We start from the raw sequence: 27,680 nt of genomic DNA on the forward strand, positions 1-27,680 counted from the left end.
AATATACACCCTCTGTATATAAGATTGAGGTCATGCCTTCCATAGGGGGTGTATGGGTGAAAAGTATGGGTTAACATCCGACTGCAAAAATATTTCCGCAGTACATTTCAGTTTGTGCGCCCCCTCCCTCGGTTCCGAAAACCTGGCTATGCCACTGGTAATAACAAGAGGTCTCATCAGCAGCATCTCATTGCATATACTTTTGTATAGGGATGGTATATATAGCAATTGTGATTAAATCATATGGTTTGTGATCATCATGCCACCCAGTATTTATTTCATTGTGATACATAAGATGGTGGATTATAATAAGGCAGATAATTTGAGTTACCACTGAAGCTTGAAATAGAGAACCAGATACTAGTCCAGGGGTCACTAGTCATGTAATGTGTTCAACCTTGTGTTCAGAGATCATATGAAAGTAGGCACTTCTCAGAATAGTTCATGATGGTGGGATATAAGGAATCAGGTCTATTTGATACAAAGATGTATAAACAAGTATTTGGTAGTGGGAGTGCATGGTTACAATGCACCTGCCCACACAACAAAAAGATCCACTCTTAACAGTAAAAATGCCCCCAAAAGGTCCAAATTAGTGACACAACTTAACAAAGAATTCACCTTTTCACTGTTCAATAATAGCCAAAAAAGTCAACTTTTAGAGGGGGTGAAGTCCAATTGTTGCATGCAAGTGATTTTTTGGGTGGGAAAAGGGTCCACATTTTGGAAATTCTGTACAACCCTGCAAAAGCATCCTGGTTACAGGCCTGGATAACACAATTTCTTACGCTGTTAGCACAAAATATAGCTAGTTCAATGCAATTAGTTTAGTATTTATACTATATGTCTGTAGATTTATATTGTAAAAAAATAGTTGTAACAAATATAGCAAGGAAATATTAATAATGCTGTTACATGTGTTTTCTAGGAAAAGAATTGATGTCATTTTTATACTTTGCTTTTAAAAATGATATCACTAGGGGCTTTTTAAGTTTCACACAAAAAATAAAGAAATATACTACAATTCCTGGAATCTGTATTAATTATAGAATGTTTAGTGGCACATATCTCCCCAGTGCCTCCAATGTCTTATTACTTCATTCAATATGATAGGAACAGGGGTCACTTGTGCTTTTTAGCTGTCATATCATATACGCAGCCCTCTGGGAAGTTAAAAGTAGCCCTACCATAGGGCCTTTTTTCACATGCTGTACTCCGATATAGCAAAGTGTCTCAGAGTATATAGTGTGTAAAAAGGGGCCATGTGTCAGGACTAGTTAAAAGTAAACATTCCAACTTTTAGATGAGTAGCATGGGTGATCCAATTGATGAAAGGGGGGGGGGCAAGCCTGACTGAGGGGGTATTGGTCATTTATTGACAATTTTCAACGTTTTTTCACTTTGATGGTGGGCATATGACCATTTTTCATAAGAAAATACAACAAGAAACATCTTGTCTTTAATTTGGACGGTAGATGCATTTTTATTTACACATGTAAAATGCAAATTAGGTTAATTAAATTAATTAAACAACAGAATAAGTACTATAGTTTGTAGTAGCTAACTAAATTGTGACATGATCTGGTCCATGGGGGCCAAAGGCGGCAAATTTGAAATTGAGATAGAGGCAAAAATATGGAGTAAAAAACAATAAAATACATAAGAAAATACACATTACAAAACCTCATAACTTTAGAACCAAGTATGCTAGACCTTTGGTGTTTTCAGTATATGATAGCCTAATGTTACTACAGGGTAATAATTATAGTAAATCAATTTTCAAAAATGCCTCCTTTGCCCCCCATGGAGCAGATCGTGTCACAATTGTACATGTATAAATGAAATAAGTAAGGAAGACCTTTAATTTAAGATTATTAGGAGTTGCTAGCTAAATGATAGTATAATTAAATAACACAATGAAATACAGCCTACATGTATGTTTATGGTACATGTAAAATCATAAATACAATAAGTAAAATAATTAAATTAAACAACAGAATAAGTACTATAGTTTGTAGTAGCTAGCTAAGTTATACATGTATTAAATGAAATAAGTAAGACAAAATTATTAGGAGTTACTAGCTAAATGATAGTATAATTAAATAATACAATGAAATGCTAGCTACATGTATGTTTATGGTACATGTAAAATCATAAAATAATTAAAATAATTAAATGACACAATATAGCATCACATGTAAACATATGTTGCTATATTATGTAATTTTTGACATAAATCTTAATCGCTCCAAATGTGTTAACACCAGGAGAGCAACTGCACCACTGTCATATTATGTATGTCAAAAGTTAAAAGTAACATACTATATAGCAACAGTGGTGCTAAACATGTGTTGCTATATCATGTCATTTTGAAACACATCTTAATCATTCCATTAAACATGTTACAATAAAGGCCTATTCAGTGATTTCCTCATCCGACGATCGTAAAAATCTTCAAAATTCGGATTTTGGTACCTTTGTCATTGTCATAGATGTGCTAACATAGCCTGCTAGTGGTTCAGTCGAAAATATCCAAGAAGGTACTTGTTAAAGAAAAAATAATAAAGCTACAGACCATTTTTGGGATGTAAATGTGTTTGTTTGTTTTGTTGGGTTTTTTTTGAGGGGGGGGGGGGGAAGCTCCACATTTAGGATATTCGGCACCCACAAAAATATCCTGGGTACAGCCCTGGGGTTTAGGTAAGGATTTAGGATTAGTGTTACGGTAGTAAGGGTGAGAGTTAAAGTGTTATCTCAACTCTCAAATTTGGTAATGCGTAAAGTACTGGATTTTACTCTGTAACGCATGTTACAGTTTATAAGATATCAATTAACCAGCATAACAACTGAATGTACATTATGTAACATTGTTAAATATGAATCAATGCAACTAAAACATGCAGTTTTTATAAATACAAAATAAAAACAATTACCGTAATTAAAGCTTTACAATGTCATATGTCTATCCTAGGATTTCTTTCACTTGTTCGACTCAAGGCAATTATGTATGGCTGTAGAAGTAGTGATGTAACAGCAGGATTACCATAGCGATGTGTCCACAATATTCGAGAACATATTTGAATGCACTGTCCTGCACTAGACATCACATCATCATAATAAATGGTTCTTCTGCATTGCACCATAGATGATCAAAGAAGAACAGGGATAAGAATTTGGATCGTAATTCTATAGAAATTCTCGCTTTGATAATCTATGACTGCAGACATGCACAGGTGATAAGTCCAGCCTGCTTATCGTACTGGGAGGGGAATTCAAACAGCCACAAGGTTTGTGTATACACATTGCTATGGTAATTATCATCACTTCTAAAGCAAATTTCAGTTCATAATCATAGTTTAGGATTTATTATCCCATTTTGGAGTCATATTTGTTAACTTTTTGCACTCAAGGCCCAAACAGTGCAAAGTGCCGCCACTAATCGGCAAATTTCCTGCCGCACCCAGTCTCAGCATTGATTCATTTATTCCCACCATGTGGCAATACTTAAAGGTAGGATACTTCTAAAATAACACTTTTTTACATACATCATTTGGTAATACTGATTTTGTTTGCAAGAATAGTATAAATTACTATTTATGATTTAGGGGTTCATTCATTTATTTTCATGACTAAACGGTTGTTTATGCCCGAGGGGCCGCTTGCAGCCCGAGGGCATAAACAACTGTTTAGTCATGAAAATATATGAATGAACTCCGTTATACATACCAGAACATTTTGTGATTCTTATTTCATCAAAATAATAACAAAAAATTACAAGTAGCATTATTAAAAAACATGATTTTTTTTTTCATTTTCCCTACCCAGCGATCTCACATCCAATCATGGTCGCTGTTATATTGCATGTATGTATGAATATTATATTAATTATCTTCATCAAGTAGAGTGTTAAATTTTATCACAATTAATTCACTATATAGCTACATTTTTACAGAGATGCCATGTTTGACCTAATTTCCTTTTTTTCAGGTTAAATTTCTGCACTTTTATTTATTTTCAGCCACTTTGAGAATATTCATCCCAAATTTATTCCCTATTTCAGATTTTTCAAAAGTTTCAGACTTTCCTAAGTGACATCACTGACTTACACCCAATTGAATATCAAATACTTCTGAGTTGTAACATTTTCGCACACGTGATTTCACATTTTTAGTACGATATGGTTTTGATCACAGCGGATCTCATAGCATGCTGAGCATGAAATACACAAACAACAATTTTATTAATAAAGTAAATACTAGTGTAGGCATTTAGCAGACCTTAAAGGAAGTTAGCCTAAGTTCATGACAAACATTTAATGCTAAATATAGTCATTCATATTTGCCACAGGCAATATTCAAAAGAATACTGTATTTTACAGGTTAATTTTCAAGCCATCCTCTACTCCTTGCTTAAGAGTATGAGGAGGCGACAGATATGACAGAAGGAAAGTGCTGTGTGGACAATATTTTCAGCCAAATTTGGGACAAAGAAATGAGGAAAATTCCACGATAAACAGGCCATTTGTGTGGCACATTGCTCTAACAAGAATATTTTCCAATACTGGATTTCCCCCCTGCTCCTGTCCTTGTTAATGAACATATGATGCAACATTATCAAATGTTTCTAATCAGAGTCACACAGTCACCAATTCAAGTAACACCATTTGAAATTCAAACTTCCTGTGTGGAAGATTATAAGGTCAAATCTTCCATAGATGGGTGGGTGTTCTCCAGATGTCAATACTCTTATGGGGAAATCCAGCTTGAACTACCAAAATTGCAGCACACATACATCTTCTTTTTGGCTTGTTTAACACCATAATTCATATTTATGACGGCCCATAATAATAAATAGTGAAATTTCATGTCCTTTGCCTTTGCACACAACTGTCACAATTAAACAATTTTGCCCAATGTATATGCCAATAAGCATACCAAGCCAAAATGAGATACACACCAGCAAAATTGTTATCTTTGTCCCCTTGACAACCGGCCACTGATTCTTGTAATTACCTGAGACCAATCAACGAGGACACATTGCATGCCTACCACCATCCACTGGAACACTGTTTCCAGTCATAAAGGATGCTGCATCAGATGCTAAGAAAGCAATGGTAGCGGCCACTTCTTCTGGGTTACCAGGACGACCAAGGGCATGTGTTGTCTTACTGCGTTCCAAGAACTGCAATAAAACACAATGGTCAAAATTTAGGACAGATTTAGTAATAATAATAAATTTTGGATTTATATAGCACAATTTTATAGAGGATTCAAAGCACTGTAATTTCACTGGCATTGGTGAATCATCAGAATGAGATCGCATCAACTAGGCTGGCTGCAGCTGAACCTGGTGCAAAGCTATTCGCACTTAGATTGTAACATCTACCAATTATCTGTGCAGCTCCCCAAATTCCATTGGGTGATTTTGAAAGCAAGAGGAAACCAGAGATCCAGGAGAAAACCTACGAGAGCGAACTTGGATCAGGATAAACCAAGTGCAGATACAGAACCTGGGGCTCGAACCTGGGACTCAGTGGTGAAGCATGACAATGAATCTGATTGTGTAATGTATGATCAGGGTCTGAAAAATCTGACAAAGTATTAAGCTGAATTTATACTCAATCGCTGAGTGATTGTGATGCACTACTTTTGGAAATCGATGGGCAATCGCCGAATTTTATGCGATGCATCGCTTGTAGTTTTTGCATTTATACTTATCACACCGATAGCAATTGCAGACGAATGCAACCTGTCCTATTCAGTTTTTACTATCAAAATGCAGGCACTCACCTTGTGACTTTTTGTGTTTTCATGATTCAGGTGCGGCCTGACCCTACCTACACTGAACAACTGCAGCCAATGGGTATACAGCATTCTTTATACTGTTTTAGATCTAGAAACACTACCAGTTCCATAGTTACACAGAATTTCTCATGTGTGTCCTAGTTTTCTGGTGTTTACTAATGACCACACACCCCTACACATTTTCACCGACAAACATGAACCCTATGAGCCTCCAAAGTAGTCAACAGCGTAACCGTGAGCGCACTGACATTTGAAAACGTGGACTTCTGTGGTGCGATATGATATTTAACTGCCAAATCGTGAACCTGGCATAATTTACACCTACAATGGGGGACTTATACCCATTATGCATTATTACAGCGTGTAGAGCCTTCTGCTGCTCTCTTATGACCATGGTTCCCATGGGTCATAGATGGGTCCACGTTTGTCGGTGGAAACAAACGCCTCTACACTCTTTACCTTAGTATACGCTTCTTCATCTAAACCACCTCTCTTCTGTAATTCGGTTATCACAACACCAGGACTGTAAAGAATGGGAAAATGAACACACCAATGCTAAATGCATGTAGATAGATTTATAAAAGAAGGGGTATAAGAAAGAAACACAACATAATCTATGGAGTGCACTCAATTCCAGGAAACTGAACAACTTATTTTTCAATACCAGTTTAGTTATCAGGCTTGTGCAGTGCATGATGCCTTGTCATATGATTTATAACTCAGGACTCCAATTTGGTATTATAAAAAAAGTGTGTAAGAACTGAAATGTGTCAAGTTTTCAAACATTTCATTGAAGAGAAATAGTGAACCAACATTATTTTGTGTCTGTGTCGATGCCAAAGACTGCTCATTTTGTAAGCAGAATGATATTTTTTTTATATTTTTTTTTGTAAAACTTTTAAACACTTACTCTGATCGAAGCCTCAAAGTCTTTCCAGTTTTAATACTTTTCCCAGCATGCACATGTATTGCAGTTTAATACTAGGTTTGGAAAGAATGGGCTATCCAGTTGAAATCCACACTCCCCCTGTATAAGATTTTGGAAATATCTTCCACAGGGGAGTACATTTTTCAAATGTAATAGATCAGGGTTAATCATTTTGAAACCTATACTCCCCCTGTATTATGGCTTTATCTATATCTTCCACAATTGGAGTAAGTATTTCAAATGGAAGTTACCCAATTGTCTATTCTAGTCAATACTCATACTCCCTCTGTGGCAGATTTGAGCTAAGTCTTCCACAGGGGTAGTGTGGATTTTAAATGGAATAGCCCAATTCAAAGTCAATACTATAATCATAATCATTTTACTTGTAAATACATGTATATCATTTGAACAAAATCATGTTTGTTAAACTATATTAATTTGATAATGTTAACTTACTTGACTGCATTAACCCTGACACCTTTGGCTGCCAGATCTGTTGAAATGGACGAAACAAAAGAAAAGTAATTGTATTGCATAACATCATACAACATCTTTGAATTCATTTAAAATGAAATTGTATCCTTTTGATTGATAAACTAATAACACTACTTCCTAGATACAACAATTAACCCCATGGACACTACAAGTCATCTAACAGCATTTCTGATTGGTTGATAACTTGAAATACTCATTTCACTTGCCAATTATGACTAGGCTTTAAACTATTTGTGGTCAAACTTGCATTTACAGATGATCTTATTAATTTGATTGGTTCAAATTGGACAGAATATTCATTTTGGCCAATCGGCAGGTAGTTCTCATGTGGTTAAGTGATTACAACTTAATTCCTATCCCATTATAACTTTTGAGCAGAATATATGTCCCTTTCTTACCTAATGCTGCACATCTTGTAAACTGATCTACAGCTGCTTTGGATATACAATAACTAAGCACACCTGAAAACTAAACAAATTATAGAAACATAATTAATAAAAAAATTATTGCAAACACAGTAATGATATAACTAAACATAAGATAAAAAGTAACTATTCCAGTACTAGACCAGAATCTCTAAGAAGCCCAATTATGTTTTCAGGGATGAAAACAAGCACTGGCAATTCCTGAAACTGCTTTAACATTTCCTGAAAATGTGTATTTCACTATACTTTGTACAAGGAAGATCCAAGCAAAATTTCCTGAAATCAGGAAATTTCAGGAAGATTTACATCCTTGTGTTTTTCACATTCTGATACCTCATTATAGTCCCATTATAGTACCTTGCAAAATCCTTGCCCGGAATAAACTGTGCCCCTTCAGATTTGTTCAGCTTCAGAAGTATGCCAAGATTACATAATAATAAGATGCAAAATCTAAACTTTTACATCTAGGAACAACCTGAAAGATGGCCCAAATTCTAACCTGAAAGTCCTTGCTACATGCTGTTATGGAAGAGACACTGCTAAGTAACTTTTTTAGTTTTGGTTTTAGTTTATTCAGTTGCTACTTACAGCCCGTAGCCCATTCACACTGGAAACATTGACCACATTGCCTTTTGTCTTGATGAGATGTGGTACTGCATGGTGAGTTAAGTTAAACACAGACCTGAAAGAAAACAAGTATAAATCAATTATTTAGGCTGATATATTACCACGTTTTTTTATAAAAACCTGTTTACTACATTGTATATGCATGATTAAATGAAATATCATCAAAGGGTATTTCAAAACATACAGTTGGTAGTGCTGCTCTTATGAAACACACCCTAAAGTTGTTCACATTGAGAGCCTGTAAAAGCCTCAGTAACAAAAACAAACCCCTAACAACCCTCCACCCCCCTCCAAAAAAAAAAACCCAACCAAAACACATCCATAATTTCACCAATTTGGTAACCTGTGAAAACTTTTCAACATGATTTTTGACTGCTTCATTCCTGTCCCATAGAAACCAATGGTAAAAATAAAAGTGAAAGACTTCTGACTATCACAATCTTGCCTACATTGTATCTCACAGACTTTAAGTAATGGGTGACTTCAGTGACTGACCAGTTTGAGACCACATTTGCACAGAGTCAGAAATCAATACATAATAGCTAGTAAAATTGAAAGAACATCTGGGTCCATGCGTTCTTTTTATGCATGTGCACATTCGTTGATCCTCACCAGCTCTGAACGAATGCGAGACGTCTCACCCCGAAATCTATTCGCCCCAAAAAAATTCACCCAATACACGTTACATACCACTACCAGTTCGCCCCAATACACGTACATACCACTACCAGTTCGCCCCAATTGACTCACCGTGTAAGCGTTGCCGTGGCGTCGCGATAGCTGTGCACGCGATCAATGCCAACACAGTACGACCAATCATAAAAATTCCGTCAGGGGATCATTGTAGGCTTATTAAAACACTCAATTTCTCGCCGTGAATCTCTCTTTTAGTGCTTTTACGCTATTTTTTACCACGAAAATCTAATTTTGTGCCGCATGTTTGCAGAATTCAACAACCATTTCCACAACTAACTGATAAGCCGTAAGTTTGACCTGATTTTCCGCCGGGATTTTCCAGTCTGAGTTACAAAAAGCGGACCATTTTCTGGCACATCCAAGTATTATCCTTTATTTTATTTACTACTCAATTCATTTAGGATATTGACCTTTTATAGCTGATTTATGACGACAATTAGGCCTATTTGTAATTGTTGGTACACCGGACGGCTCATTTTGTTTATGTCGAAATTCATGTCCAAATAATAATGTAAATACCAATACCGCCTCTATATCAATATATTTTGGGGAATGGCATAAATCTCGCTATGTCTTTTCTATTTTGCTACCTTCTCTTTTTCATTTTCATATTCCCCCTTTTTTTTTTTTTCTTTTTATGATGACCTTTTGGAATATTACACGTAGTATTTCTATTTTATGTTCACTTTTATTCCTTTCCGTCTTTATTTTCATTTCTTTCTATATAGTTTTCTCTTCTCTTTCAATGTCTTCCTTTCCCTTGATGTCGTTTAGTCCCTTCACTATAAATTTATAATCAGGAGGTAACTTTGAATTATTAATTACTTATTATTTTCTTTATTTTGAAACGCAATGACGGTCACAGCCCAATATCAACAGCACAGCACTTTAATAAGCCTATGTCTTTTTGAAAGTTAATGTGTAGGCCTATATGTTTTAAAAAAAACATGTTTAGGTATATCAAACACCCAGATTTGGAAGTTTTACGAAGTGGTCCTTTACTGTTACCAAAAATAGGTAAGTGTTGTTTAAATTGGCGAAATTACAAATAGCCTACCATTGCTGTCCGTGTCATCATGTCATTTGTTATTTTAACAACTTTGGATGAAACTGATTTTGTCTTTATTTCAGAAAATTAATTTAGAGGAATCGCTTGTTTGCGGTCGTGCGAAAACCCCGGTCTTGAAGACCATGAAATGCCACATGCCCTAGACTATGCCATAGTCGAATTTTATTAAAAATATGTTATTATTAGTCATGATGAACCCATTTCGTTGAACTCAAAATTATACTGATGTTTATTAAAATTAAAGTATTCAATAGTAAAATGGTCATAAAGAGTTAAAAATATCAGACGATTAGTGACAATAAAAGTAATTGAATGCAACATTATCTTGCATAATTATAACGGCTCACTTTAATACTGAACAATTCTGATTTTGGAATCTACCAGTTTATTGATAGCGAACCCGAAATTTGGGAAGCTAACAAACAGAGGGAGTAGGGTGACTGATCAGATGTGAAAATCTATCAATTGTGCACACATTAATTAAATCAGAGTTTTAAGCTTAAATACAATATCCAGAGTATGCACAATGGGCAAGTGGACTACGGGGTAGTCTACACATGCCCGGGCACATGCCGAGTGTCAACTCTTTCGGCAATCACATGCTTAAAAGTTTACGCTCCGGAGAGGGAGTTGTGAGTCAAATGTGCGAAAATAGGAGTAGTAGGCCGTCAAATACCGAGAAAGGAAACTCAAATTGGTTTATGCGCGCAAAAGTAACATTTTCCATTTCAGCTTCGATTCTTCGAGGGGTGTGTTCGTGAAGATGTGTGTTGTGTATGGGGGGTGAGGTGGGGTGTATGTACGTGTGGGGGGGTGTGCAAGAGTGGATGTAGAGAGAACAAATAAACAACCCAAGGTCAATGAGAACGATCTTCGAATATGCCCATGTGTGTTCAATACTGCTCATGAAAGTGTGCGTTATGTGCAGTATATTTCTTTTTGACATGGGGGGGAGTTGGGAAAACATTCTTGGAAGTATAGTCAACCCAGTTTTTGCCTCTATCTGTATTTGAATAGCACTGCAATCTGTCTATTTGTTTAACATGCTTAAACGGCCTGTATGTATAATATAGCTTGTTTGTACCATTTAAAACTGAGACTCAAATTTACGAAGTCACTTAATCTTTTCATCAATAGAAATATATTCAATAATTATTTCATTACGGTTATTTAAACATAATACTTTTAATCGAAATGTGTCTTTTCTACTTAAAATTAAAGGCTATTTTAAAAGAGTGACAAGCTCTTTCTTCATTTGCAAGGACTACTAAAGCATGCCCCTATCTGAAGAAAAAAAATTGAAAATAATATCACATCTTATTTATGTGTGGCATTCGACCAAACTTTGCTCTTTTTCAAAAATGAAAATTGTAATTTTTGGTCATTTTCGACTAAAATTTGTTTTGTCCGTTACATGCCAACAGGCCAAATGCAACTTTTTAAACATCCTTTTTTAAATGTCCCCCTAAACCATTTCCATGCTAAAAGAATCAAACTTCTGTACATGTTTAAAAGATGTAGGCCTGTAATAATAAGTATGCCTATCTATATAAGAGACCCGTTTGCCGTCCATAGCTAATGTAAAACGTTATACCCATTATATAACCCGACATGGCGTTTCCTGAAAAAAACCCACCACCAAGCATTTTGTGTTTGCTTATTCTGAAATTCGTAAATACAGCAACAATACTCCATATAATAGCAATGGTTCATGATGTGTATAGCATATACGCCCCCCCCCCATCATGCAATGATATGCATATTAATATAATGTAAGTTTAATAGGCCTATAGCTATGTGCACGATGTTCCAAATTGTATTATTATTATATTTGTATTATTCTAGTCATTATTGTTATTATATATTTTGTATATTTTTGTATGAGAATAAACAAACTATGAAACTAAAACTATGAAACAACTTATTTTTATCAATGCTTCACCAATTTCCAACTCTGCAAATTGTCTGTCAATCCACATGATTGACATAATAAGAGAATTTAATCCCCTACAATTATAATCAGTTATCGCAATTATTATATTTCGGCATACAGGATAATAATTACCCTAATTATACCGAAAAAGGGCGTGTCGGTGTGTTTGAAGTTGAATATATGTCAATCATATATTACTTGTTCAGCAATGAAAGAAAGACAGAAAGAAAGGAAGAAAAAAAGGACACAAAAGAAAAGAAAGAAAGAAAGAAAAAAAGCAAGAAAGAAAGAAAGAAAAAAAGAAAGAAAGAAAGGGTTTCAGTGTTTCAGAGAGCAATATATAAAGGGTTTAAAATTACAATCCTATAAGTGATTTTTTCAAAATTATGCCTTCAAATAGTTATAGTTTGAAAGTCAGATAAAGTTAATTATTATTATATTTGTATTATTCTAGTCATTATTGTTATTATATATTTTGTATATTTTTGTATGAGAATATAAAACAAACTATGAAACTAAAACTATGAAACAACTTATTTTTATCAATGCTTCACCAATTTCCAACTCTGCAAATTGTCTGTCAATCCACATGATTGACATAATAAGAGAATTTAATCCCTATAATTATAATCAGTTATCGCAATTATTATATTTCGGCATACAGGATAATAATTACCCTAATTATACCGAAAAAGGACGTGTCGGTGTGTTTGAAGTTGAATATATGTCAATCATATATTACTTGTTCAGCAATGAAAGAAAGACAGAAAGGAAGAAAAAAGGACACAAAAGAAAAGAAAGAAAGAAAGAAAAAAAGAAAGAAAGAAAGAAAGAAAGAAAAAAAGCAAGAAAGAAAGAAAGAAAAAAAGAAAGAAAGAAAGGGTTTCAGTGTTTCAGAGAGCAATATATAAAGGGTTTAAAATTACAATCCTATAAGTGATTTTTTCAAAATTATGCCTTCATATAGTTATAGTTTGAAAGTCAGATAAAGTTAATTATTATTATATTTGTATTATTCTAGTCATTATTGTTATTATATATTTTGTATATTTTGTATGAGAATAAATAAACTATGAAACTAAAACTATGAAACAACTTATTTTTATCAATGCTTCACCAATTTCCAACTCTGCAAATTGTCTGTCAATCCACATGATTGACATAATAAGAGAATTTAATCCCATATAATTATAATCAGTTATCGCAATTATTATATTTCGGCATACAGGATAATAATTACCCTAACTATACCGAAAAAGGACGTGTCGGTGTGTTTGAAGTTGAATATATGTCAATCATATATTACTTGTTCAGCAATGAAAGAAAGACAGAAAGAAAGGAAGAAAAAAAGGACACAAAAGAAAAGAAAGAAAGAAAAAAAGAAAGAGAGAGAGAGAGAGAGAAATAAAACAGGAATCAAGGAAGGAAAGATAAAGAAAGACAGAAAGGAAGAAAAAAGGAAACAACAGAAAAAAGAAATAAAGAAAGAAAGAAAGAAAGAAAGAAAGAAAGAAAGAAAGAAAGAAAGAAAGAAAGAAAGAAAGAAAGAAAGAAAGAAAGAAAGAAAGAAAGAAAGAAAGAAAGAAAGAAAGAGAGAGAGAGAGAAGAAAACATGAATCAAGGAAGGAAAGATAAAGAAAAAAAAAAGAAAGGAAGAAAGAAAGGAAGAAAGAAAAAGAAAGGAGAAAGGAAGTAAAAAGGAAACGACAGAAAGAAAGAAAGAGAAAGAAAGAAAAAAGGAAACGAAATTTATATCAGTTATTGCAATTTATATTTCGGCATACAGGATAATAATTACCCTAATTATACCGAAAAAGGACGTGTCGGTGTGTTTGAAGTTGAAAATATGTCAATCATATATTACTTGTAATGAAAGAAAGACAGAAAGAAAGAAGAAAGGAAGAAAAAGGAAAAGAAAGAAAGAAAGAAAGAAAGAAAGAAGTGGCCACTACTGTAAAGCGTGGCCACTACTTGAATTCTTTATAGTCTTTATCGCCAGTCGTTTAGTATTCTTTAATTATTCTCTTTATTATAAATATAATTTAAATACCGCACTAAAATCAAAAGATAAAATATGACATTTGCGAATGCCAACATCCACAGCCATAATGGACATGGAATATGATTGGACCAACTCGGTCTTGGACTGTCCAATGACATGACTTATTGATGAACTAATTCTTTCACGAGCAACCCCAAAAACTGTCGAATGCCGTCACAATGACTCACCGTGAAGTAAGCCGCAATCCACAAACAGTAAATACGTTAACATGTGATCAGAATTGTTTTAATCCGCTCAGTGAATTGTGCGAGGGAAACTTGAATGCGCATTTATCTCATCTCGCTGGATCATTTTGCAATGTGATCATCCCCACTATTATCCTACGCAACCTAATCCTACAAAGGGTAAACCGTAATCCATAACTCATTATAAACACATAGCTATACTCCCTATTCGTTGTGAATTGTGTATAGTATTATAAATCTTCATAATTATATTTAAATTATGAAAGAGAGAAATACGTGAATCGTCAATCAACCAGTCGTGTAGTACCGAGTTTAATTATTCTCTTTATCATAATTAATATAATTTAAATAGCGCATTAAAAGATAAAGCAGATCTTAAACATTACAGATCTGTAAACCATTGTAAATTTGACAAAGTTCTGAAAGCTTCTGAAATATTAGTTATTTTGATGTCAGTATTTCAGAAAGCAATATACAATCCTGTTTTTGAACCTGTTCACATTATAAAAAAGCTTATTATAAATATATTTTATATCATTATTATTAGCTATTATTTAGACACACAGGTTGGGTAAATAACAAAAAAATGGTAATTTTTCGTCTCAGATTTTGCCGAAAGGTGGGGTGACACACATCCTCCTGTCCCCGGGATTGACGCCCATGACCTTACTTACACAGGGTCTTAAATTCAAATATAAATTTATTTATTTATTTATTTATTCGAAAATTTACATCAGCGGCACACGCCTACCCGACGGTGCGTTCATACAAAACATATAATAAGCAAAGTTAAGATGAATACACAAAAAATATACACAAGAAAAAGCCCTTACTTTAACCCTATCAAGCATTCAAACGCACACCATAGTCTTTATTACCAGTCGTTTTGTACCGAATTTAATTATTCTCTCTATATAATACCGCATTCAAATAAAAAGAAAAAACATAACTTTTGCGAATGCCAACACCCATAGCCATAATGGACATGGAATATGATTGGACCAACTCGACCTAGGACTGCCCAATGACATCATATCGTGAAAGTTACTACTGTTACCAGGGTCACTTGTTAATCGTATATTGGATTATTGATTATTATTATAAGATTACATCTGTTGGATAAGGCTAATTTTGAACATGTTTATTAAGTACTTTTATTTCTGGTCTACCTTTTGGCCCGCCTTTTGGCAAGTTCCAAAACCATTCAAATTATGGGATCCATAGCGAGTTGGCTCCACGTGCCGGATCCTGGGTTACGCTAAATACTCGCTTTAATTTTACCTTTTTCGATTTATAATCATTCATTTAAGCGTATAATGGATTATTGATTATTATTATAAGATTACATCTGTTGGATAAGGCTAATTTTGAACATGTTTATTAAGTACTTTTATTTCTGGTCTACCTTTTGGCCCGCCTTTTGGCAAGTTCCAAAACCATTCAAATTATGTTATAACATAACACAGCGAGTTGGCTCCACGTGCTGGATCCTGGGTCACGCTAAATACTCGCTTTAATTTTACCTTTTCGATTTATAATCATTTATTTAAACGTTTATTCAAGTTAATGCATTATTTGATTCATTATTGTAAGCATGGTAAGATTGCATCTGTTTTTGGATAAAGCTCATTTTGAACGTGTTTATTATAGTTCTGGTCTATCTTTTGGAAGCTGAATTCAACAAAAGTTGACAGCGAGTTTTGTATTTCTTCAGCCAAGAACATAACAGGACCTCCTGGCTGCAGCCTCTACCACCAAACAGCTACCAAACCTAAAAAACTTGCATAGTCTGGTTGCACCAATTGGACACATGCAGCCACGGGATTACAGTATTTCTATGATGTTAATTTTACTCAATCATAGTTTGATGTGGTTCCATGGCTTTCATGTTCCCTTCGCCTGATGCCGATCAGCAGAATGAATAATCATACAAGAGACTTCTTCTGGACTTCTGGTCATCCCCTCCATAATTCGTTTGTTTGATATTGTCTTCTCTTTTTTTTTAATTTATACTTGTGTGATTTCATGTGAATTATGGGACAATAAAATATCTTGTATTATCTCAGGAGATACATCACACACAGTTGAGTTTATTTTTGATGTCATATGTGGTGTACCCAAAACCATGTAATTTGTTTTACTTGCATTTACCGATCGTTTGTTCGACTTGAACCAATTTTTAATTCATTATTAATTAATTGATATTTACTTTCAATATATCTTTATGTGAGTACAGAATAGTAGTATCATCTGCGAATACTGTAAAGTCTAATACATCTGATGTGTTGATAATATCGTTTTGATAATAATCATGTCTGTGAGAAGACGATTTACGTGATTTATGTTTTAATTTATGCAGCGGTGTAATGAATTTCAAGCAAGCTTAAAAGAATCTCGGAAGGTGTGGATTAAACACGTTGAAGGGCCTATATTATATTCAAGTTTATTATTTTGATATTGCATGATCATTGTGTGATAAAGACAATATGTGAGATAGTTAACAGGCATTGCCATAGGCTACTAGTATTTAAATGTAATTGTATATTCTTTAAACATGATAAATGAAATTAGGATAAAACAACTTTTAGAAGCACATGCTATTATTTCATCGCAACCTTAATAAAGAATGTATTTACTATCACCCCTGTTATCATGGTTTATTGAATATTTTAATATTATTATTATTGTCAAAAGGCCAAGTAAAAATAAAAACATGTTTTAGGATAAAACAACAAAAGCACATATATATATGTTATTAATTTATCACCTCTATAATTATATATAGTTTTACCATTTCAAGTTCAAAATAAAGAAAATATACATTTTAACCATCTCATGACATCCTCAACACGAGGCTTTTAATGTTCGTTAAGAAAATATATAAGTCACGATCGATCTACCTACCATGCCGATTTAGAATGTTTAAGCGCCAATCAAACCATTTTTTTACATCATAGCCAGTTCTATGCCCTAAGATTCATATTTATTATGTAAAGATTCTTTTATTCGATATAGAGCCTATAATAATGTAATAAGTGCAGCCTAATACACGTATCTACCCAGGCTGTTTTCATGGGTTATTATTAAATAGGCCTACTTTAATATTTATTGTCATAGGGCCTACTACATGAACTATTATTATGACTTTTTACTGTAAGGAAAAATAATAAACTTGACGCAGACAAGAACTTAAATAGAAAAGAAAATGTAATATGTGTGCGTGTGAAATAATAATAATAATGAGGCCAAGTAAAAATAAAAACAAGGGTAAAACCTGAGACCATAATACCTATGGTCTCAGGGTAAAACAACTTTTTAATCACATCATGCTATCAAAATTCACCTAGGGTCTAAGAACATGTAGCTAACATGTCAATACATCCAAACTCGTTTGTAATCGAAGATCTCTTAATACATGTATGATTTTGTTCGGAAGGCTATTATTTTGGATAATCATGCGCTCCACTGACATGCGGGATAGTCTTCTGTTTGAAGTTTATAGAACTTATACATTTTAACCCTCTCATGATAGGCCTAATGGCTTATAAATATAAAAGTCACGATCTACCTACCGTATGCATATTTTGAATGTTTAGACGCCAATAAAACCATTTTACATTAACTCTCACGATTCATAATTATTAGGGCTAGGCCTATAGAAAGATTCAATTATTAGAGCCTAATATACGCATACATGTATTTATCCCTGTTATAATGGTTTATTATTAAATATGTCCTGAAGAAGTCACTCCTGAAAGATTGACAGTTCTAAACTTGTCCGACGGCAAACCCGGACCCGCTAAAACCCACTAATTGTTCGGAATTCCCGTCGTAAAAGCCTACCCCACAACTTGAATATGTTTTAATATCATTATTGTAGGCATAATACTATTATTATGGATGTATAGGGCCTACCTGTTGGAAAAATATTAACAACAAACTTGGTGCAATATGTGGTTGTGTTTGTGGGTGTGAAATAATAATCAAAACATTTAAAAAAAAAAGCGATGTATAAAAATTAATAATAATTTACAAGCACACTAAAAATACATCCATGACTGTAGGAATCCACTCGAGAGGTGACACTCTGATAGCGATGGGAGGGCGTATTGATTTTAGCATAATAAAACTGCAAACGATTGGAAGTTGTATCATCGAATGACCGCATGCACTGTATTACGATTTACACAGTGAGTCAATTGGGGCGAACTGGTAGTGGTATGTACGTGAATTGGGGCGAACTGGTAGTGGTATGTACGTGAATTGGGGCGAACTGGTAGTGGTATGTACGTGAATTGGGGCGAACTGGTAGTGGTATGTACTGGTGTGGGGTGAAACGTCCTGATACCCTCTGAACTCATAGAAGATAGATTTTCTGAATGATTGAAATAATTTAGCATGGAGATATTACAGCAGCAGTTTACTTGTAACGATAGTTCTATCTATCATCAATGAATCCTGCCAGAAATTATTTTATTACCATGCTATAGCTTTTCCAACTTATCCAGCTTTACATTGATGTGAGAGAGACCATCATTGCCTTATTTACCTTGATTGCTTGTTTGATTGACTGATTCATACTTGATAAATTTATTGTTAAGGTATATCACTTACCTGACATTTACATTCAGCATATTATCCAACTTTTCCAAGTTGGTGTTCTCTATGTTATCTAAAGCTATAATACCAGCATTGTTTACCTATATAAAAAAAAGTAGAAAGATATAGAAATATATCAATTAATTTTGATTAAAAAGATGCATAATTTTATATTAACCTTTTCCTTTTAATATAACAAAACAAAAAACAAGCACAATGTGGTACTATGACAGGGATTTTTTTTTATTAAACAATTACCTTTATTGTACTAAAACTTAAATTTTTTAAAGGTTGTAATAAATATAAAATTCTAGCATAAAAATATTGTTGTTGGGCAGGAAAAACCTCTGTGTTTGCAATTGTGGCCCCTGAACATGTTTAAAACAAAACTGCCAACCAGTTACATAAGGGGTTTTACTTTAAACATGTTCAGGGGACAATGACAATATATTCACCAGAATATCCAGTTTTCCAAAATGGTCCACTGTTTTCTGTACCAGGTCAACTCCTGTGCTTTCTTTGGCTAGGTCTCCAACAACTATTAAAGGCTGAAATAGAGAAATTAATAGAAGATGATGTTATTGCATAGGGCTATTATTACATTAAAAACAAACAGCATGAAACTCTCTCTGCTATTGTATTGCAACCGCCAGCTGTCATTTAAGCATTTAATGTCAGTGGATATGGGGAGCAATAGCAGTGTTTACTATAGAGTGGCATAATCATATGAAGAAAGTCATTTTGCCCAAGTAGGGACACTTATTACGAATAAGGTACAATTACCGAATAGGGTGCAAATTGCAAGACTTGAGTCCAGTCCTCTTTTACGGAGTTTAGGGTTAGGGTTTAGAGTTTGGGTATTTAATTAATAAGGCTAGTAGAGTTGCACCCTATTTGGCAATCGCTCAACAATAATGTCTACATCCCTTCACTTGATCAAATGTTACGAATCTATTAGGCTAGCTCTATGCCCCGATCCATCCTTTATGCTATACCCACAGATTGCAAGGCTTCAAGGCTCACCAGATTCTTGCACAATTCTTTTAAGAATCATCAACATTATGCGAAGAATATGCCGAATCTTACCAGATGAATTTATGGTATGATTCCACTAAAGTGTGAGGAATTTTAGCCCCTGGACTGAAGTCAAGTTAAGGTTAGTAACTATTTTCAACTGTTGTTCGCAACATCCTGCAAATGGTAGTGAGCATTGGCAAAAATTGCATTGATCATTTCATAGTGAGCAATATACTTTTGTAAGTCCTGTGGTACTTGAGTTAACTGGTAAAGAGGGTTGCAACCACATCACCTTTGTAAAACGTACATAACTCATTATAATCAAGCAAATTTTCAAAGTATATGATTTGTAGACTGAACTAGGCCTGGCATTTTCGGGTAATTTTGTACCCAGGTACCCGCCGCAATTTTCGGGCAGGTAACCGGTACCAAATACGAAAAAAAAAAAAAAAAAAAAAAATTTTTATTTTTTTTTTTTTTTTTTTTTTTTTTTTTTTTTTTCGGTTTTGTAGTGTCTCTGGACCTAGACCTAAATGCCAGGATCATTCATGGTTGACCTAAAAAAAAAATAAAAATAAAATTTCAAGATATTTTGTTATTTTTTATATGAAAATTGATAATTTGTATTCATGTCATAGTCTATTAATGATTTCAAAATGCATTAAAATCCAGAGACACTACAAAACCGAAAAAATAAAAACTTAAAAAAAAAAAAAAAATTTAAAATTTTTTTTTTTTTTTGCAATTCAGGTACCTGAATTTGAATGCATTTTGAAATCATTAATAGACTATGACATGAATACAAATGATCAATTTTCATATTAAAATAACAAAATATCTTGAAATTTTTTTTTGCAATTTCGGTACCTGAATTTGAATGCATTTTGAAATCATTAATAGACTATGACATGAATACAAATGATCAATTTTCATATTAAAAATAACAAAATATCTTGAAATTTTTTTTTTTTTTTTTTTTTTTTTAGGTCAACCATGAATGATCCTAGCATTTAGGTCTAGGTCCATAGACACTACAAAACCGAAAAAAAAAAACTTAAAAAAAAAAAAAAATTTTGAATTTGGTACCGGGAGGGTATTTCCTACCGGTAATGTAATCTCGGCGGTACCCGCCATTTACCGACCGAAAATGCCAGCCTTAGACTGAACGTCTGCAAAACATCGAGGTGTTATTTTTCAATAATATATTAATTTAGACAATGAAAATCTATCTTTTTGGCTGCTTCGACCAATAATACTTAGTCAACCCTTAAGCCACTAAGAATTACCTTTGGTCCATTAGCTTCACACTCCTTGCCAGTCTTCTGCAGGTTTGCTTCACTTCGTCCATTGAGTGAAACATGCGCTCCAAGTCTGGCAAATAATACACTTGTTGCAGCTCCTATGCCAGAACTGGCTCCTGGAATATAAAGAGAAATAAATGGCGCTTTAAGAATGCAATAAACATAGCTTTGTGTCTACAACAGATAGAGCTTTAGTCGTGGCGGATTGCGGATTGAAATGGGAAATGTACAGTGAGCAGGAGAAACCCTTGTGCATGATTTTGTTTATGTTTGGGTGATGTTCCTGATGCAAAACATGTCAGGGAAACACGCTTTGTGAAATAGCGGCATTAGCCGGAATGCGGGATCATTAAAATGACCTCTAAATGCACCAACTAGAAGTTTTGAAATAACCCTTTTTCTTGAACAGGACATTTTTGACCCCCTAAATGGGATTCGCACGATTCTCGTTCATTCTCTGAAAAGGACGCTTAATTCATGTTTTTCTGGTCACAGAAGTTACAACTTCTGTGGACAACCGATGCAAGAGGTAAACTTTCACCCATACCTTGGTGTAGAAATTGATAGCAAGATGAGCTGGAAGGTTCAATACCAGAAGTTGACATCCAAAGCCAACAAAGTTCTACATGTAGGTTTCCTCAAGCGTAACTTGTGGTGTTGCCCGAGAGAAATGAAAGAGACAGTTATAGAACGCTGGTAAGACCAATCCTGGAATACGCTGGATGCTCTTGGGACCCGTACAAAAAGATCGTAGCCATCGAGGCGGTGCAGAGACAGGCAGCAAGAATCTGTATGAATGACTACAAGCAACTCAGCAGTGTCACAGTGATCAGAGAGCTGGGATGGGAAGCGTTACAAGACAGAAGAAGAGATGCCAGACTCCAGCTCATGTATAGGATCATGAATGGGGAAGTTGGAATCAGAACGGAAGACTATGTTCATCGTGTCGGAACAACAGGATTGAAAACAAGAGGAAATAGCAAGAAACTCAAAAGGGAACTGATCAAAAAGGATGTTCACAAATACAGTTACTTCCACAGGACGACGACGACCAACTGGAATGACCTCGACGAGACACAGTACGACGATACTCTCGAAGAGAGGGATGTACTCACCGGTAGAAGAAGAAGAGACGGAAGTGACAGCAACCAGCGGGGAAATATTCAAGAATAATCTTCATTAGCTCTTTTCGTGACGCGACGCCTAGACCTTTGCGCATAGACCTTTAACCAAAGTTGGTGAAGTACAGCATGTCTGGCAATGCTGACTCAACCAGAACCAGGACCAGAACTGCTGTGTTTACACTGTGCACGCTCTCAAAAGTCTGACAATGTCATGAATGTGATTGTGAAGACAGTCACTGTCAGTGCCATTCTTCTAGCTCTATACCGAATCTGACACTATATTTAGGTATGCTAACTGAATTCAAATTTGCCATCAAACTGCATCATTTCATATATCAAATTAAAGCCCTTGAGTAAACAAAGCCAAAACTGAAAACTTTTTTTTCATAGCACTTTCCGTAGCAAAGTTACATCTTGTCAAAGATTGACTTTCATCAAAAAGTTTCAGCTAGCAAAATTCCCCAAAACGGCATTTCGGGGGTGTTTCTAGATCTTAAGTCTCATTATGATAGCAGCTTTTTTTAATGGAACTGCTATCCAAATCCCTCTAAAATTCCATGTGCGGGGGACTTATCACCATAAAAAATCAGATATTTGGGTCAAGTGAAGTATAGAAAACATATTTATGTAGGTATCTTTCTTCGGGCACTTGTTTTAAATTTCTATGTAAAAATGCATTGACATTGTCGGCGAATTTGGCTGACTAGCAAATGTGTTAACTAAGGTTTGCCTGGGTTACCTACTATATTTATGTCTTCTGGCTTTATTGCAAGAACTCACATAGAGATTAAACGTAAGACCGATTCTATTTCAGTAAGCTTATCATGCGTTGGAATCTGGATAAGTCTGCCGAATTTTGCTACCTATCTGTCATCACTCGCACTCGGGTAAAATATCCTCATTGCATTTTGTAATATCCCACATAAATTTCGAATCACCGAAGTGAGAGTTTTCCCTACTGTATGTTACTTTTTACTTTCCGGCAAAACAAACTTACCAGTGACAATAGCAACTTTTCCTGCAAGATTCATTATATTCATGGGCGCGGCCATTTTGTTGCTGCTGTTATTGAACCAAGATGATATTCCTGCCGTGGAAGCTGCACCACTGCCTGGAAAAGTTTTGGGTGGGATGGAGACGGTGCCCACTGCCCGTGGTTTGGTGCCGGGTTGGTACATAACTGTGATGAGGGAAGCTCAGTGAGAAATCTAAATGCTTCATGGCCCCCGGGTGGTGGTCGCCCTGTTATTTAAGATATTTGGTGATGGTGCAATAGGCCTACACCCCGGTGAATTACCCGGTAGGCCTATATTATAGGCCTAAGGGTCGGGGTGATGGAGGGTGGGGGAGATTATTTGACAGGCCAAAAAGGGTGGAAAAAGCATTTTTTGGCAGGTCGAAAGGAGGGTCAAGCGATTTTTGTCAGATCGAAAGGGGGGAAGGAGGGCAAACAACAAAGTTGAGCACTGTTTCTATATTAGGCCTACGCCCTAAGGGGGGCTGTCATTTTCTTCGGAAGGGGGGTCATGAATTTCTGGGGGTCATAGAATTTTTAAACCAAATATAGGGGTTTTTAATCTTTTTTACACCCAAAATAGGGGGGTACTTTATAGAATTATTAAAGGCTGGTGACTCAAAATGTGTGCATAATCTCTCGTTATATAATGCAAAAATTTTGCGCGCTCCACGCGCCTTCTTTACACACACAATCAAATTATAACGCAATCCGCACACTTTCCTCACTCTTAAGTTTTGGTGCGCTCCTCGCCTTTGTTTCCGGCAATGAATAATTTGTCTTGAGTCTGTGCAGGCGGAAGGGGGGTCATAAAATTTTCGACCCAAGATAGGGGGGGGGGGTCGTTAAAATTTTTGCCCGCAATAGGGAGAATCATAAAACAATTTACTCCGGTCACCGACATATTCATGACCCCCCCTGCCGAAGAAAATGAAATCCCCCTAAAAAGGTAGGAAAACATTAGGAACATGTTCAAATATCATGTACATGCGCTCGCATTATTTGATAAGACAATATAAAAGGTGTTAAATTCAGGTTCCCTAAATCTTACATGTGTAAAGGACAAAGACTGCAAAGAAAGGCACACCAAAAAGGGGGGACAAATGTTTTTTGGCACGTCAAAAGGGGGAGGCAAAGATTTTTTGGCACGGACAATGGAGGGGGCAAGCGAATTTTGGCAGACCATTTTGAGAATTCACCACCCGGGGGTATGATAATTATTGCACAGCCCCTTAGGCATTTTTTGTGCTTAGCCCATTTTTGACGATTATCATCACCCTCTTGAAAGTTGCCCTGCCCCCTTGCCTCCCTCCCCCTTTATGTTCTGGTTATGCCACTGTCACTTAGGACAAGCAGTTTGCCTCTTGACAGCCTGGAACTAAATGCCTGTGAAATTATGCTAAGTTCTAAGGGGCTGTGCAATAATTATGAACCACCCTGGGGGGGGGGGTAAATTTCTGGCTCGCCAAAAATTGCTTGCCCCCTCTTGGCCCTCCAAAAATTGCTTGCCCCCCTCTCGTCCTGCCAAAAATCTTTGCTCCCCCCCCTTTGCACATGCCAAATTTTTGGGATCCTAATTTGCAAACCTTAAATGGTGTAGATACAGGTTGTGTGTCTCAAGCCTTTTTAGAGGGTTTTATCTAAATGGCACCCCATGAATTATGTGCCAAAATTGCTTGCCTCTTGGTTTGCCCCCCCCCCCACGGCTCACCAAAAATGTCTTGCCCCCCCCCCATTTTACCCTCCCACCAGGGCTTATAATTTATTGCACAGCCCTAAAAGTAAGTACATGAATTTAAGTTCTGTGAAGTATTTTTATTAAAGTTACTCCTGCAAGTTTTAGTCCAAAATAACAAAGTTTGTGATCTGCAGATAAATTTCAATTCTCTCAGAACTAGTATTTTGGCACTTGACCATTTCTTCCACTAGTCTTCAAATTATGGTGCTACCAGAACTAGTGAATGAGTGGACAATTTATTTCAAACTGGGCAATAATTATAATAATTATTATTATAAAAAATTTCAAATGGCATGCCAAAAATTGCTTTAAATGGTCCTGAATATGTCAGCATATTAAGCAGGAAAAATGGGCATATTTACATGTTTCCATACTGTACTGTTTCCCTTTAGCCTTTTTTAGAGCATTAATTTAGAAGGTGCCCCACCCCATTTTGTGGGGTGCCCCACCCCGCATTGTTTGCCCCTCCACTTCAAGCAATTTTGGGCATGATGATTTAGAAATTCATAATTTTTCAAAACCACCCAGAAGACCACTTCCCAGGTGGAAATCATGCTTGTGCAATAAAAAATGTAAAATGGGTACTTTTTCTCAGGCGATACATAGCATAGCCATAGAGAATCATAAATGTCAAAAATTAGGCAAAAAGGATACATTTGACAAGACTTCAAATTAAACAAGGCGGTTCTCGAACCACGAGTCTCGCCTGCTTTCGCGATCGCCTGCTTTTACGATTACTTTTGGTAGAAGTAAATGAACCTGCAACAACCCATGGCGATTTGCCTGTTCAATTTGAGCTTGATTGGACCAATATTGAATTTGACCTTTGATCCCTAAATTTTGGTGGGTCTCGGCTGGGCACAATTACCTGGCTGATGGTGACTGTACCCACCAAGTCTCATGCCCATCCGACAATTTTTACTAATTTGACCTCAGATGACCCCTACTGACCCCAAAATGACCTTCCAAAAATTGGGCTCTAAATGTTGACTGTACATGTCATGCCCATACAAGTTTTGAGTCATTTGACTTCAGATGACCTCTGAGTGACCTCAGATGACCTTGCAATGACTGTCCAAAAATTTGGCTCTAAATGATGACTGTACCCACCAAGTTTCATGCCCCTGTGACAGTTTTTAGAAATTTGACCACAGATGACCCATGGGTGACCTCAGATATCCCTGAAATGACCGTCCAAAAATTTGACTTTAAATGTTGACTGTAACCACCAAGTGTCATGCCCATGGATGACCTTTGATGATCCCAAAATGACCTTCCAAAAAATGGGCTCTAAATGTTGACCTACCAAGTTTCATGCCCATACAACAGTTTTTAGTAATTTGACCTCAGATGACCCCTGGGTGACCCTGAAATGCCCTTCCAAAAATTTGACTCTTAATGTTGACAGTGACCACTTAGTGTCATGCCCATACGACAGTTTTTAGTAATGTGACCTCAGATGACCCCTGAGTGACCTTGGATGACCCTGAAATGACTTTCCAAAAAACATGACTCTAAATGTTGACTGTACCCACCAAGTTTCATGCCCATGTACCAGTTTCAAGTAATTTGACCTCAGATGACCCCTGGGTGACCCCGAAATGCCCTTACAAAAATTTGACTCTTAATGTTGACTGTAACCACTAAGTGTCATGCCCGTACGACAGTTTTTAGTAATTTGACCTCAGATGACCCCTGGGTGACCTTGGATGACCCCGAAATTACCTTCTGAAACTTTGACTCTAAATGTTGACTGTACCCACCAAGTTTCATGCCCATATGGCAGTTTTTAATAATGTGACCTCAGATGACCCCTGTGTGACCTTGGATGGCCCTGAAATTACCTTCCGAAACTTTGACTCTAAATGTTGACTGTACCCACCAAGTTTCATGCCCATATGACAGTTTTAGTAATTTGACCTCAGATGACCCTTGGGTGACCTCGGATGAACCTGAAATAACCTTCCGAAAATTTTACTCCAAATGTTGACTGTACCCACCAAGTTTCATGCCCATACGACAGTTTTAGTAATTTGACCTCAGATGACCCCTGGGTGACCTCGGATGACCCTGAAATAATCTTCCGAACATTTTACTCTAAATGTTGACTGTACCCACCAAGTTTCATGCCCATACGACAGTTTTAGTAATTTGACCTCAGATGACCCCTGGGTGACCTCGGATGACCCCGAAATAATCTTCTGAACATTTTACTCTAAATGTTGCCTGTACCCACCAAGTTTCATGCCCATACGACAGTTTTTACTAATTTGACCTTAGATGACCCCTGGGTGACCTCGGATGACCCTGAAATAATCTTCCGAACATTTGACTCTAAATGTTGATTGTACCCACCAAGTTTCATGCCCATACGACAGTTTTTTAGTAATTTGACCTTAGATGACCCCTGGGTGACCTCGGATGACCCCAAAAGAATCTTCCGAACATTTTACTCTAAATGTTGATTGTAACCACCAAGTTTCATGCCCATACGACAGTTTTTAGTAATTTGACCTCAGATGACCCCTGGGTGACCTCGGATGACCCCGAAATAATCTTCCGAACATTTGACTCGATGTAGCACCCCAACAGAGACATTTTTGACATAAAACCCGTTTTCGACATTTTTTGAAAAATGCTTCCTTCACCCTAAAAAGGTGGT

The 27,680-nt window shown here is 35.8% G+C and overlaps 1 protein-coding gene across 2 annotated transcripts; it reads right to left on the reverse strand.

Annotated features, from left to right (window-relative positions):
- Positions 1-1,453: 1,453 nt before the first annotated feature.
- LOC140156717 (3-oxoacyl-[acyl-carrier-protein] reductase FabG-like) lies at positions 1,454-23,342 on the reverse strand. Of its 2 annotated transcripts, XM_072179655.1 has the most exons (10): positions 23,263-23,342; positions 21,127-21,257; positions 19,279-19,371; positions 18,839-18,924; positions 8,241-8,334; positions 7,626-7,695; positions 7,189-7,225; positions 6,264-6,327; positions 5,013-5,181; positions 1,454-2,543 (listed from the first exon to the last, which is right to left on the reverse strand). In XM_072179655.1, exons 1-9 carry the CDS (start codon positions 23,315-23,317, stop codon positions 5,023-5,025), a joined length of 789 nt encoding a protein of 262 aa, XP_072035756.1. In that variant the 5' UTR covers positions 23,318-23,342; the 3' UTR covers positions 1,454-2,543; positions 5,013-5,022. The 2 variants fall into 2 exon arrangements, with proteins under 2 accessions (XP_072035756.1, XP_072035755.1); XM_072179654.1 differs by lacking the exon at positions 1,454-2,543 and having other exon boundaries at positions 2,628-5,181.
- Between the last annotated feature and the right edge of the window lie 4,338 nt (positions 23,343-27,680).

The sequence above is a fragment of the Amphiura filiformis genome, chromosome 7 (assembly GCF_039555335.1).
Source record: "Amphiura filiformis chromosome 7, Afil_fr2py, whole genome shotgun sequence".
NCBI lineage: Eukaryota > Metazoa > Echinodermata > Ophiuroidea > Amphilepidida > Amphiuridae > Amphiura > Amphiura filiformis.

Coding starts and splice junctions, on each gene's coding strand:
- LOC140156717 (XM_072179655.1), bottom strand. CDS start 23,317: ATGGCCGCGCCCATGAATATAATGAATCTTGCAGGAAAAGTTGCTATT. Junction 19,372..21,126: donor GTGAAGCTAATGGACCAAAG/GTAATTCTTAGT, acceptor TCTCTATTTCAG/CCTTTAATAGTTGTTGGAGA. Junction 18,925..19,278: donor TTGGAAAACTGGATATTCTG/GTGAATATATTG, acceptor TTTTTTATATAG/GTAAACAATGCTGGTATTAT.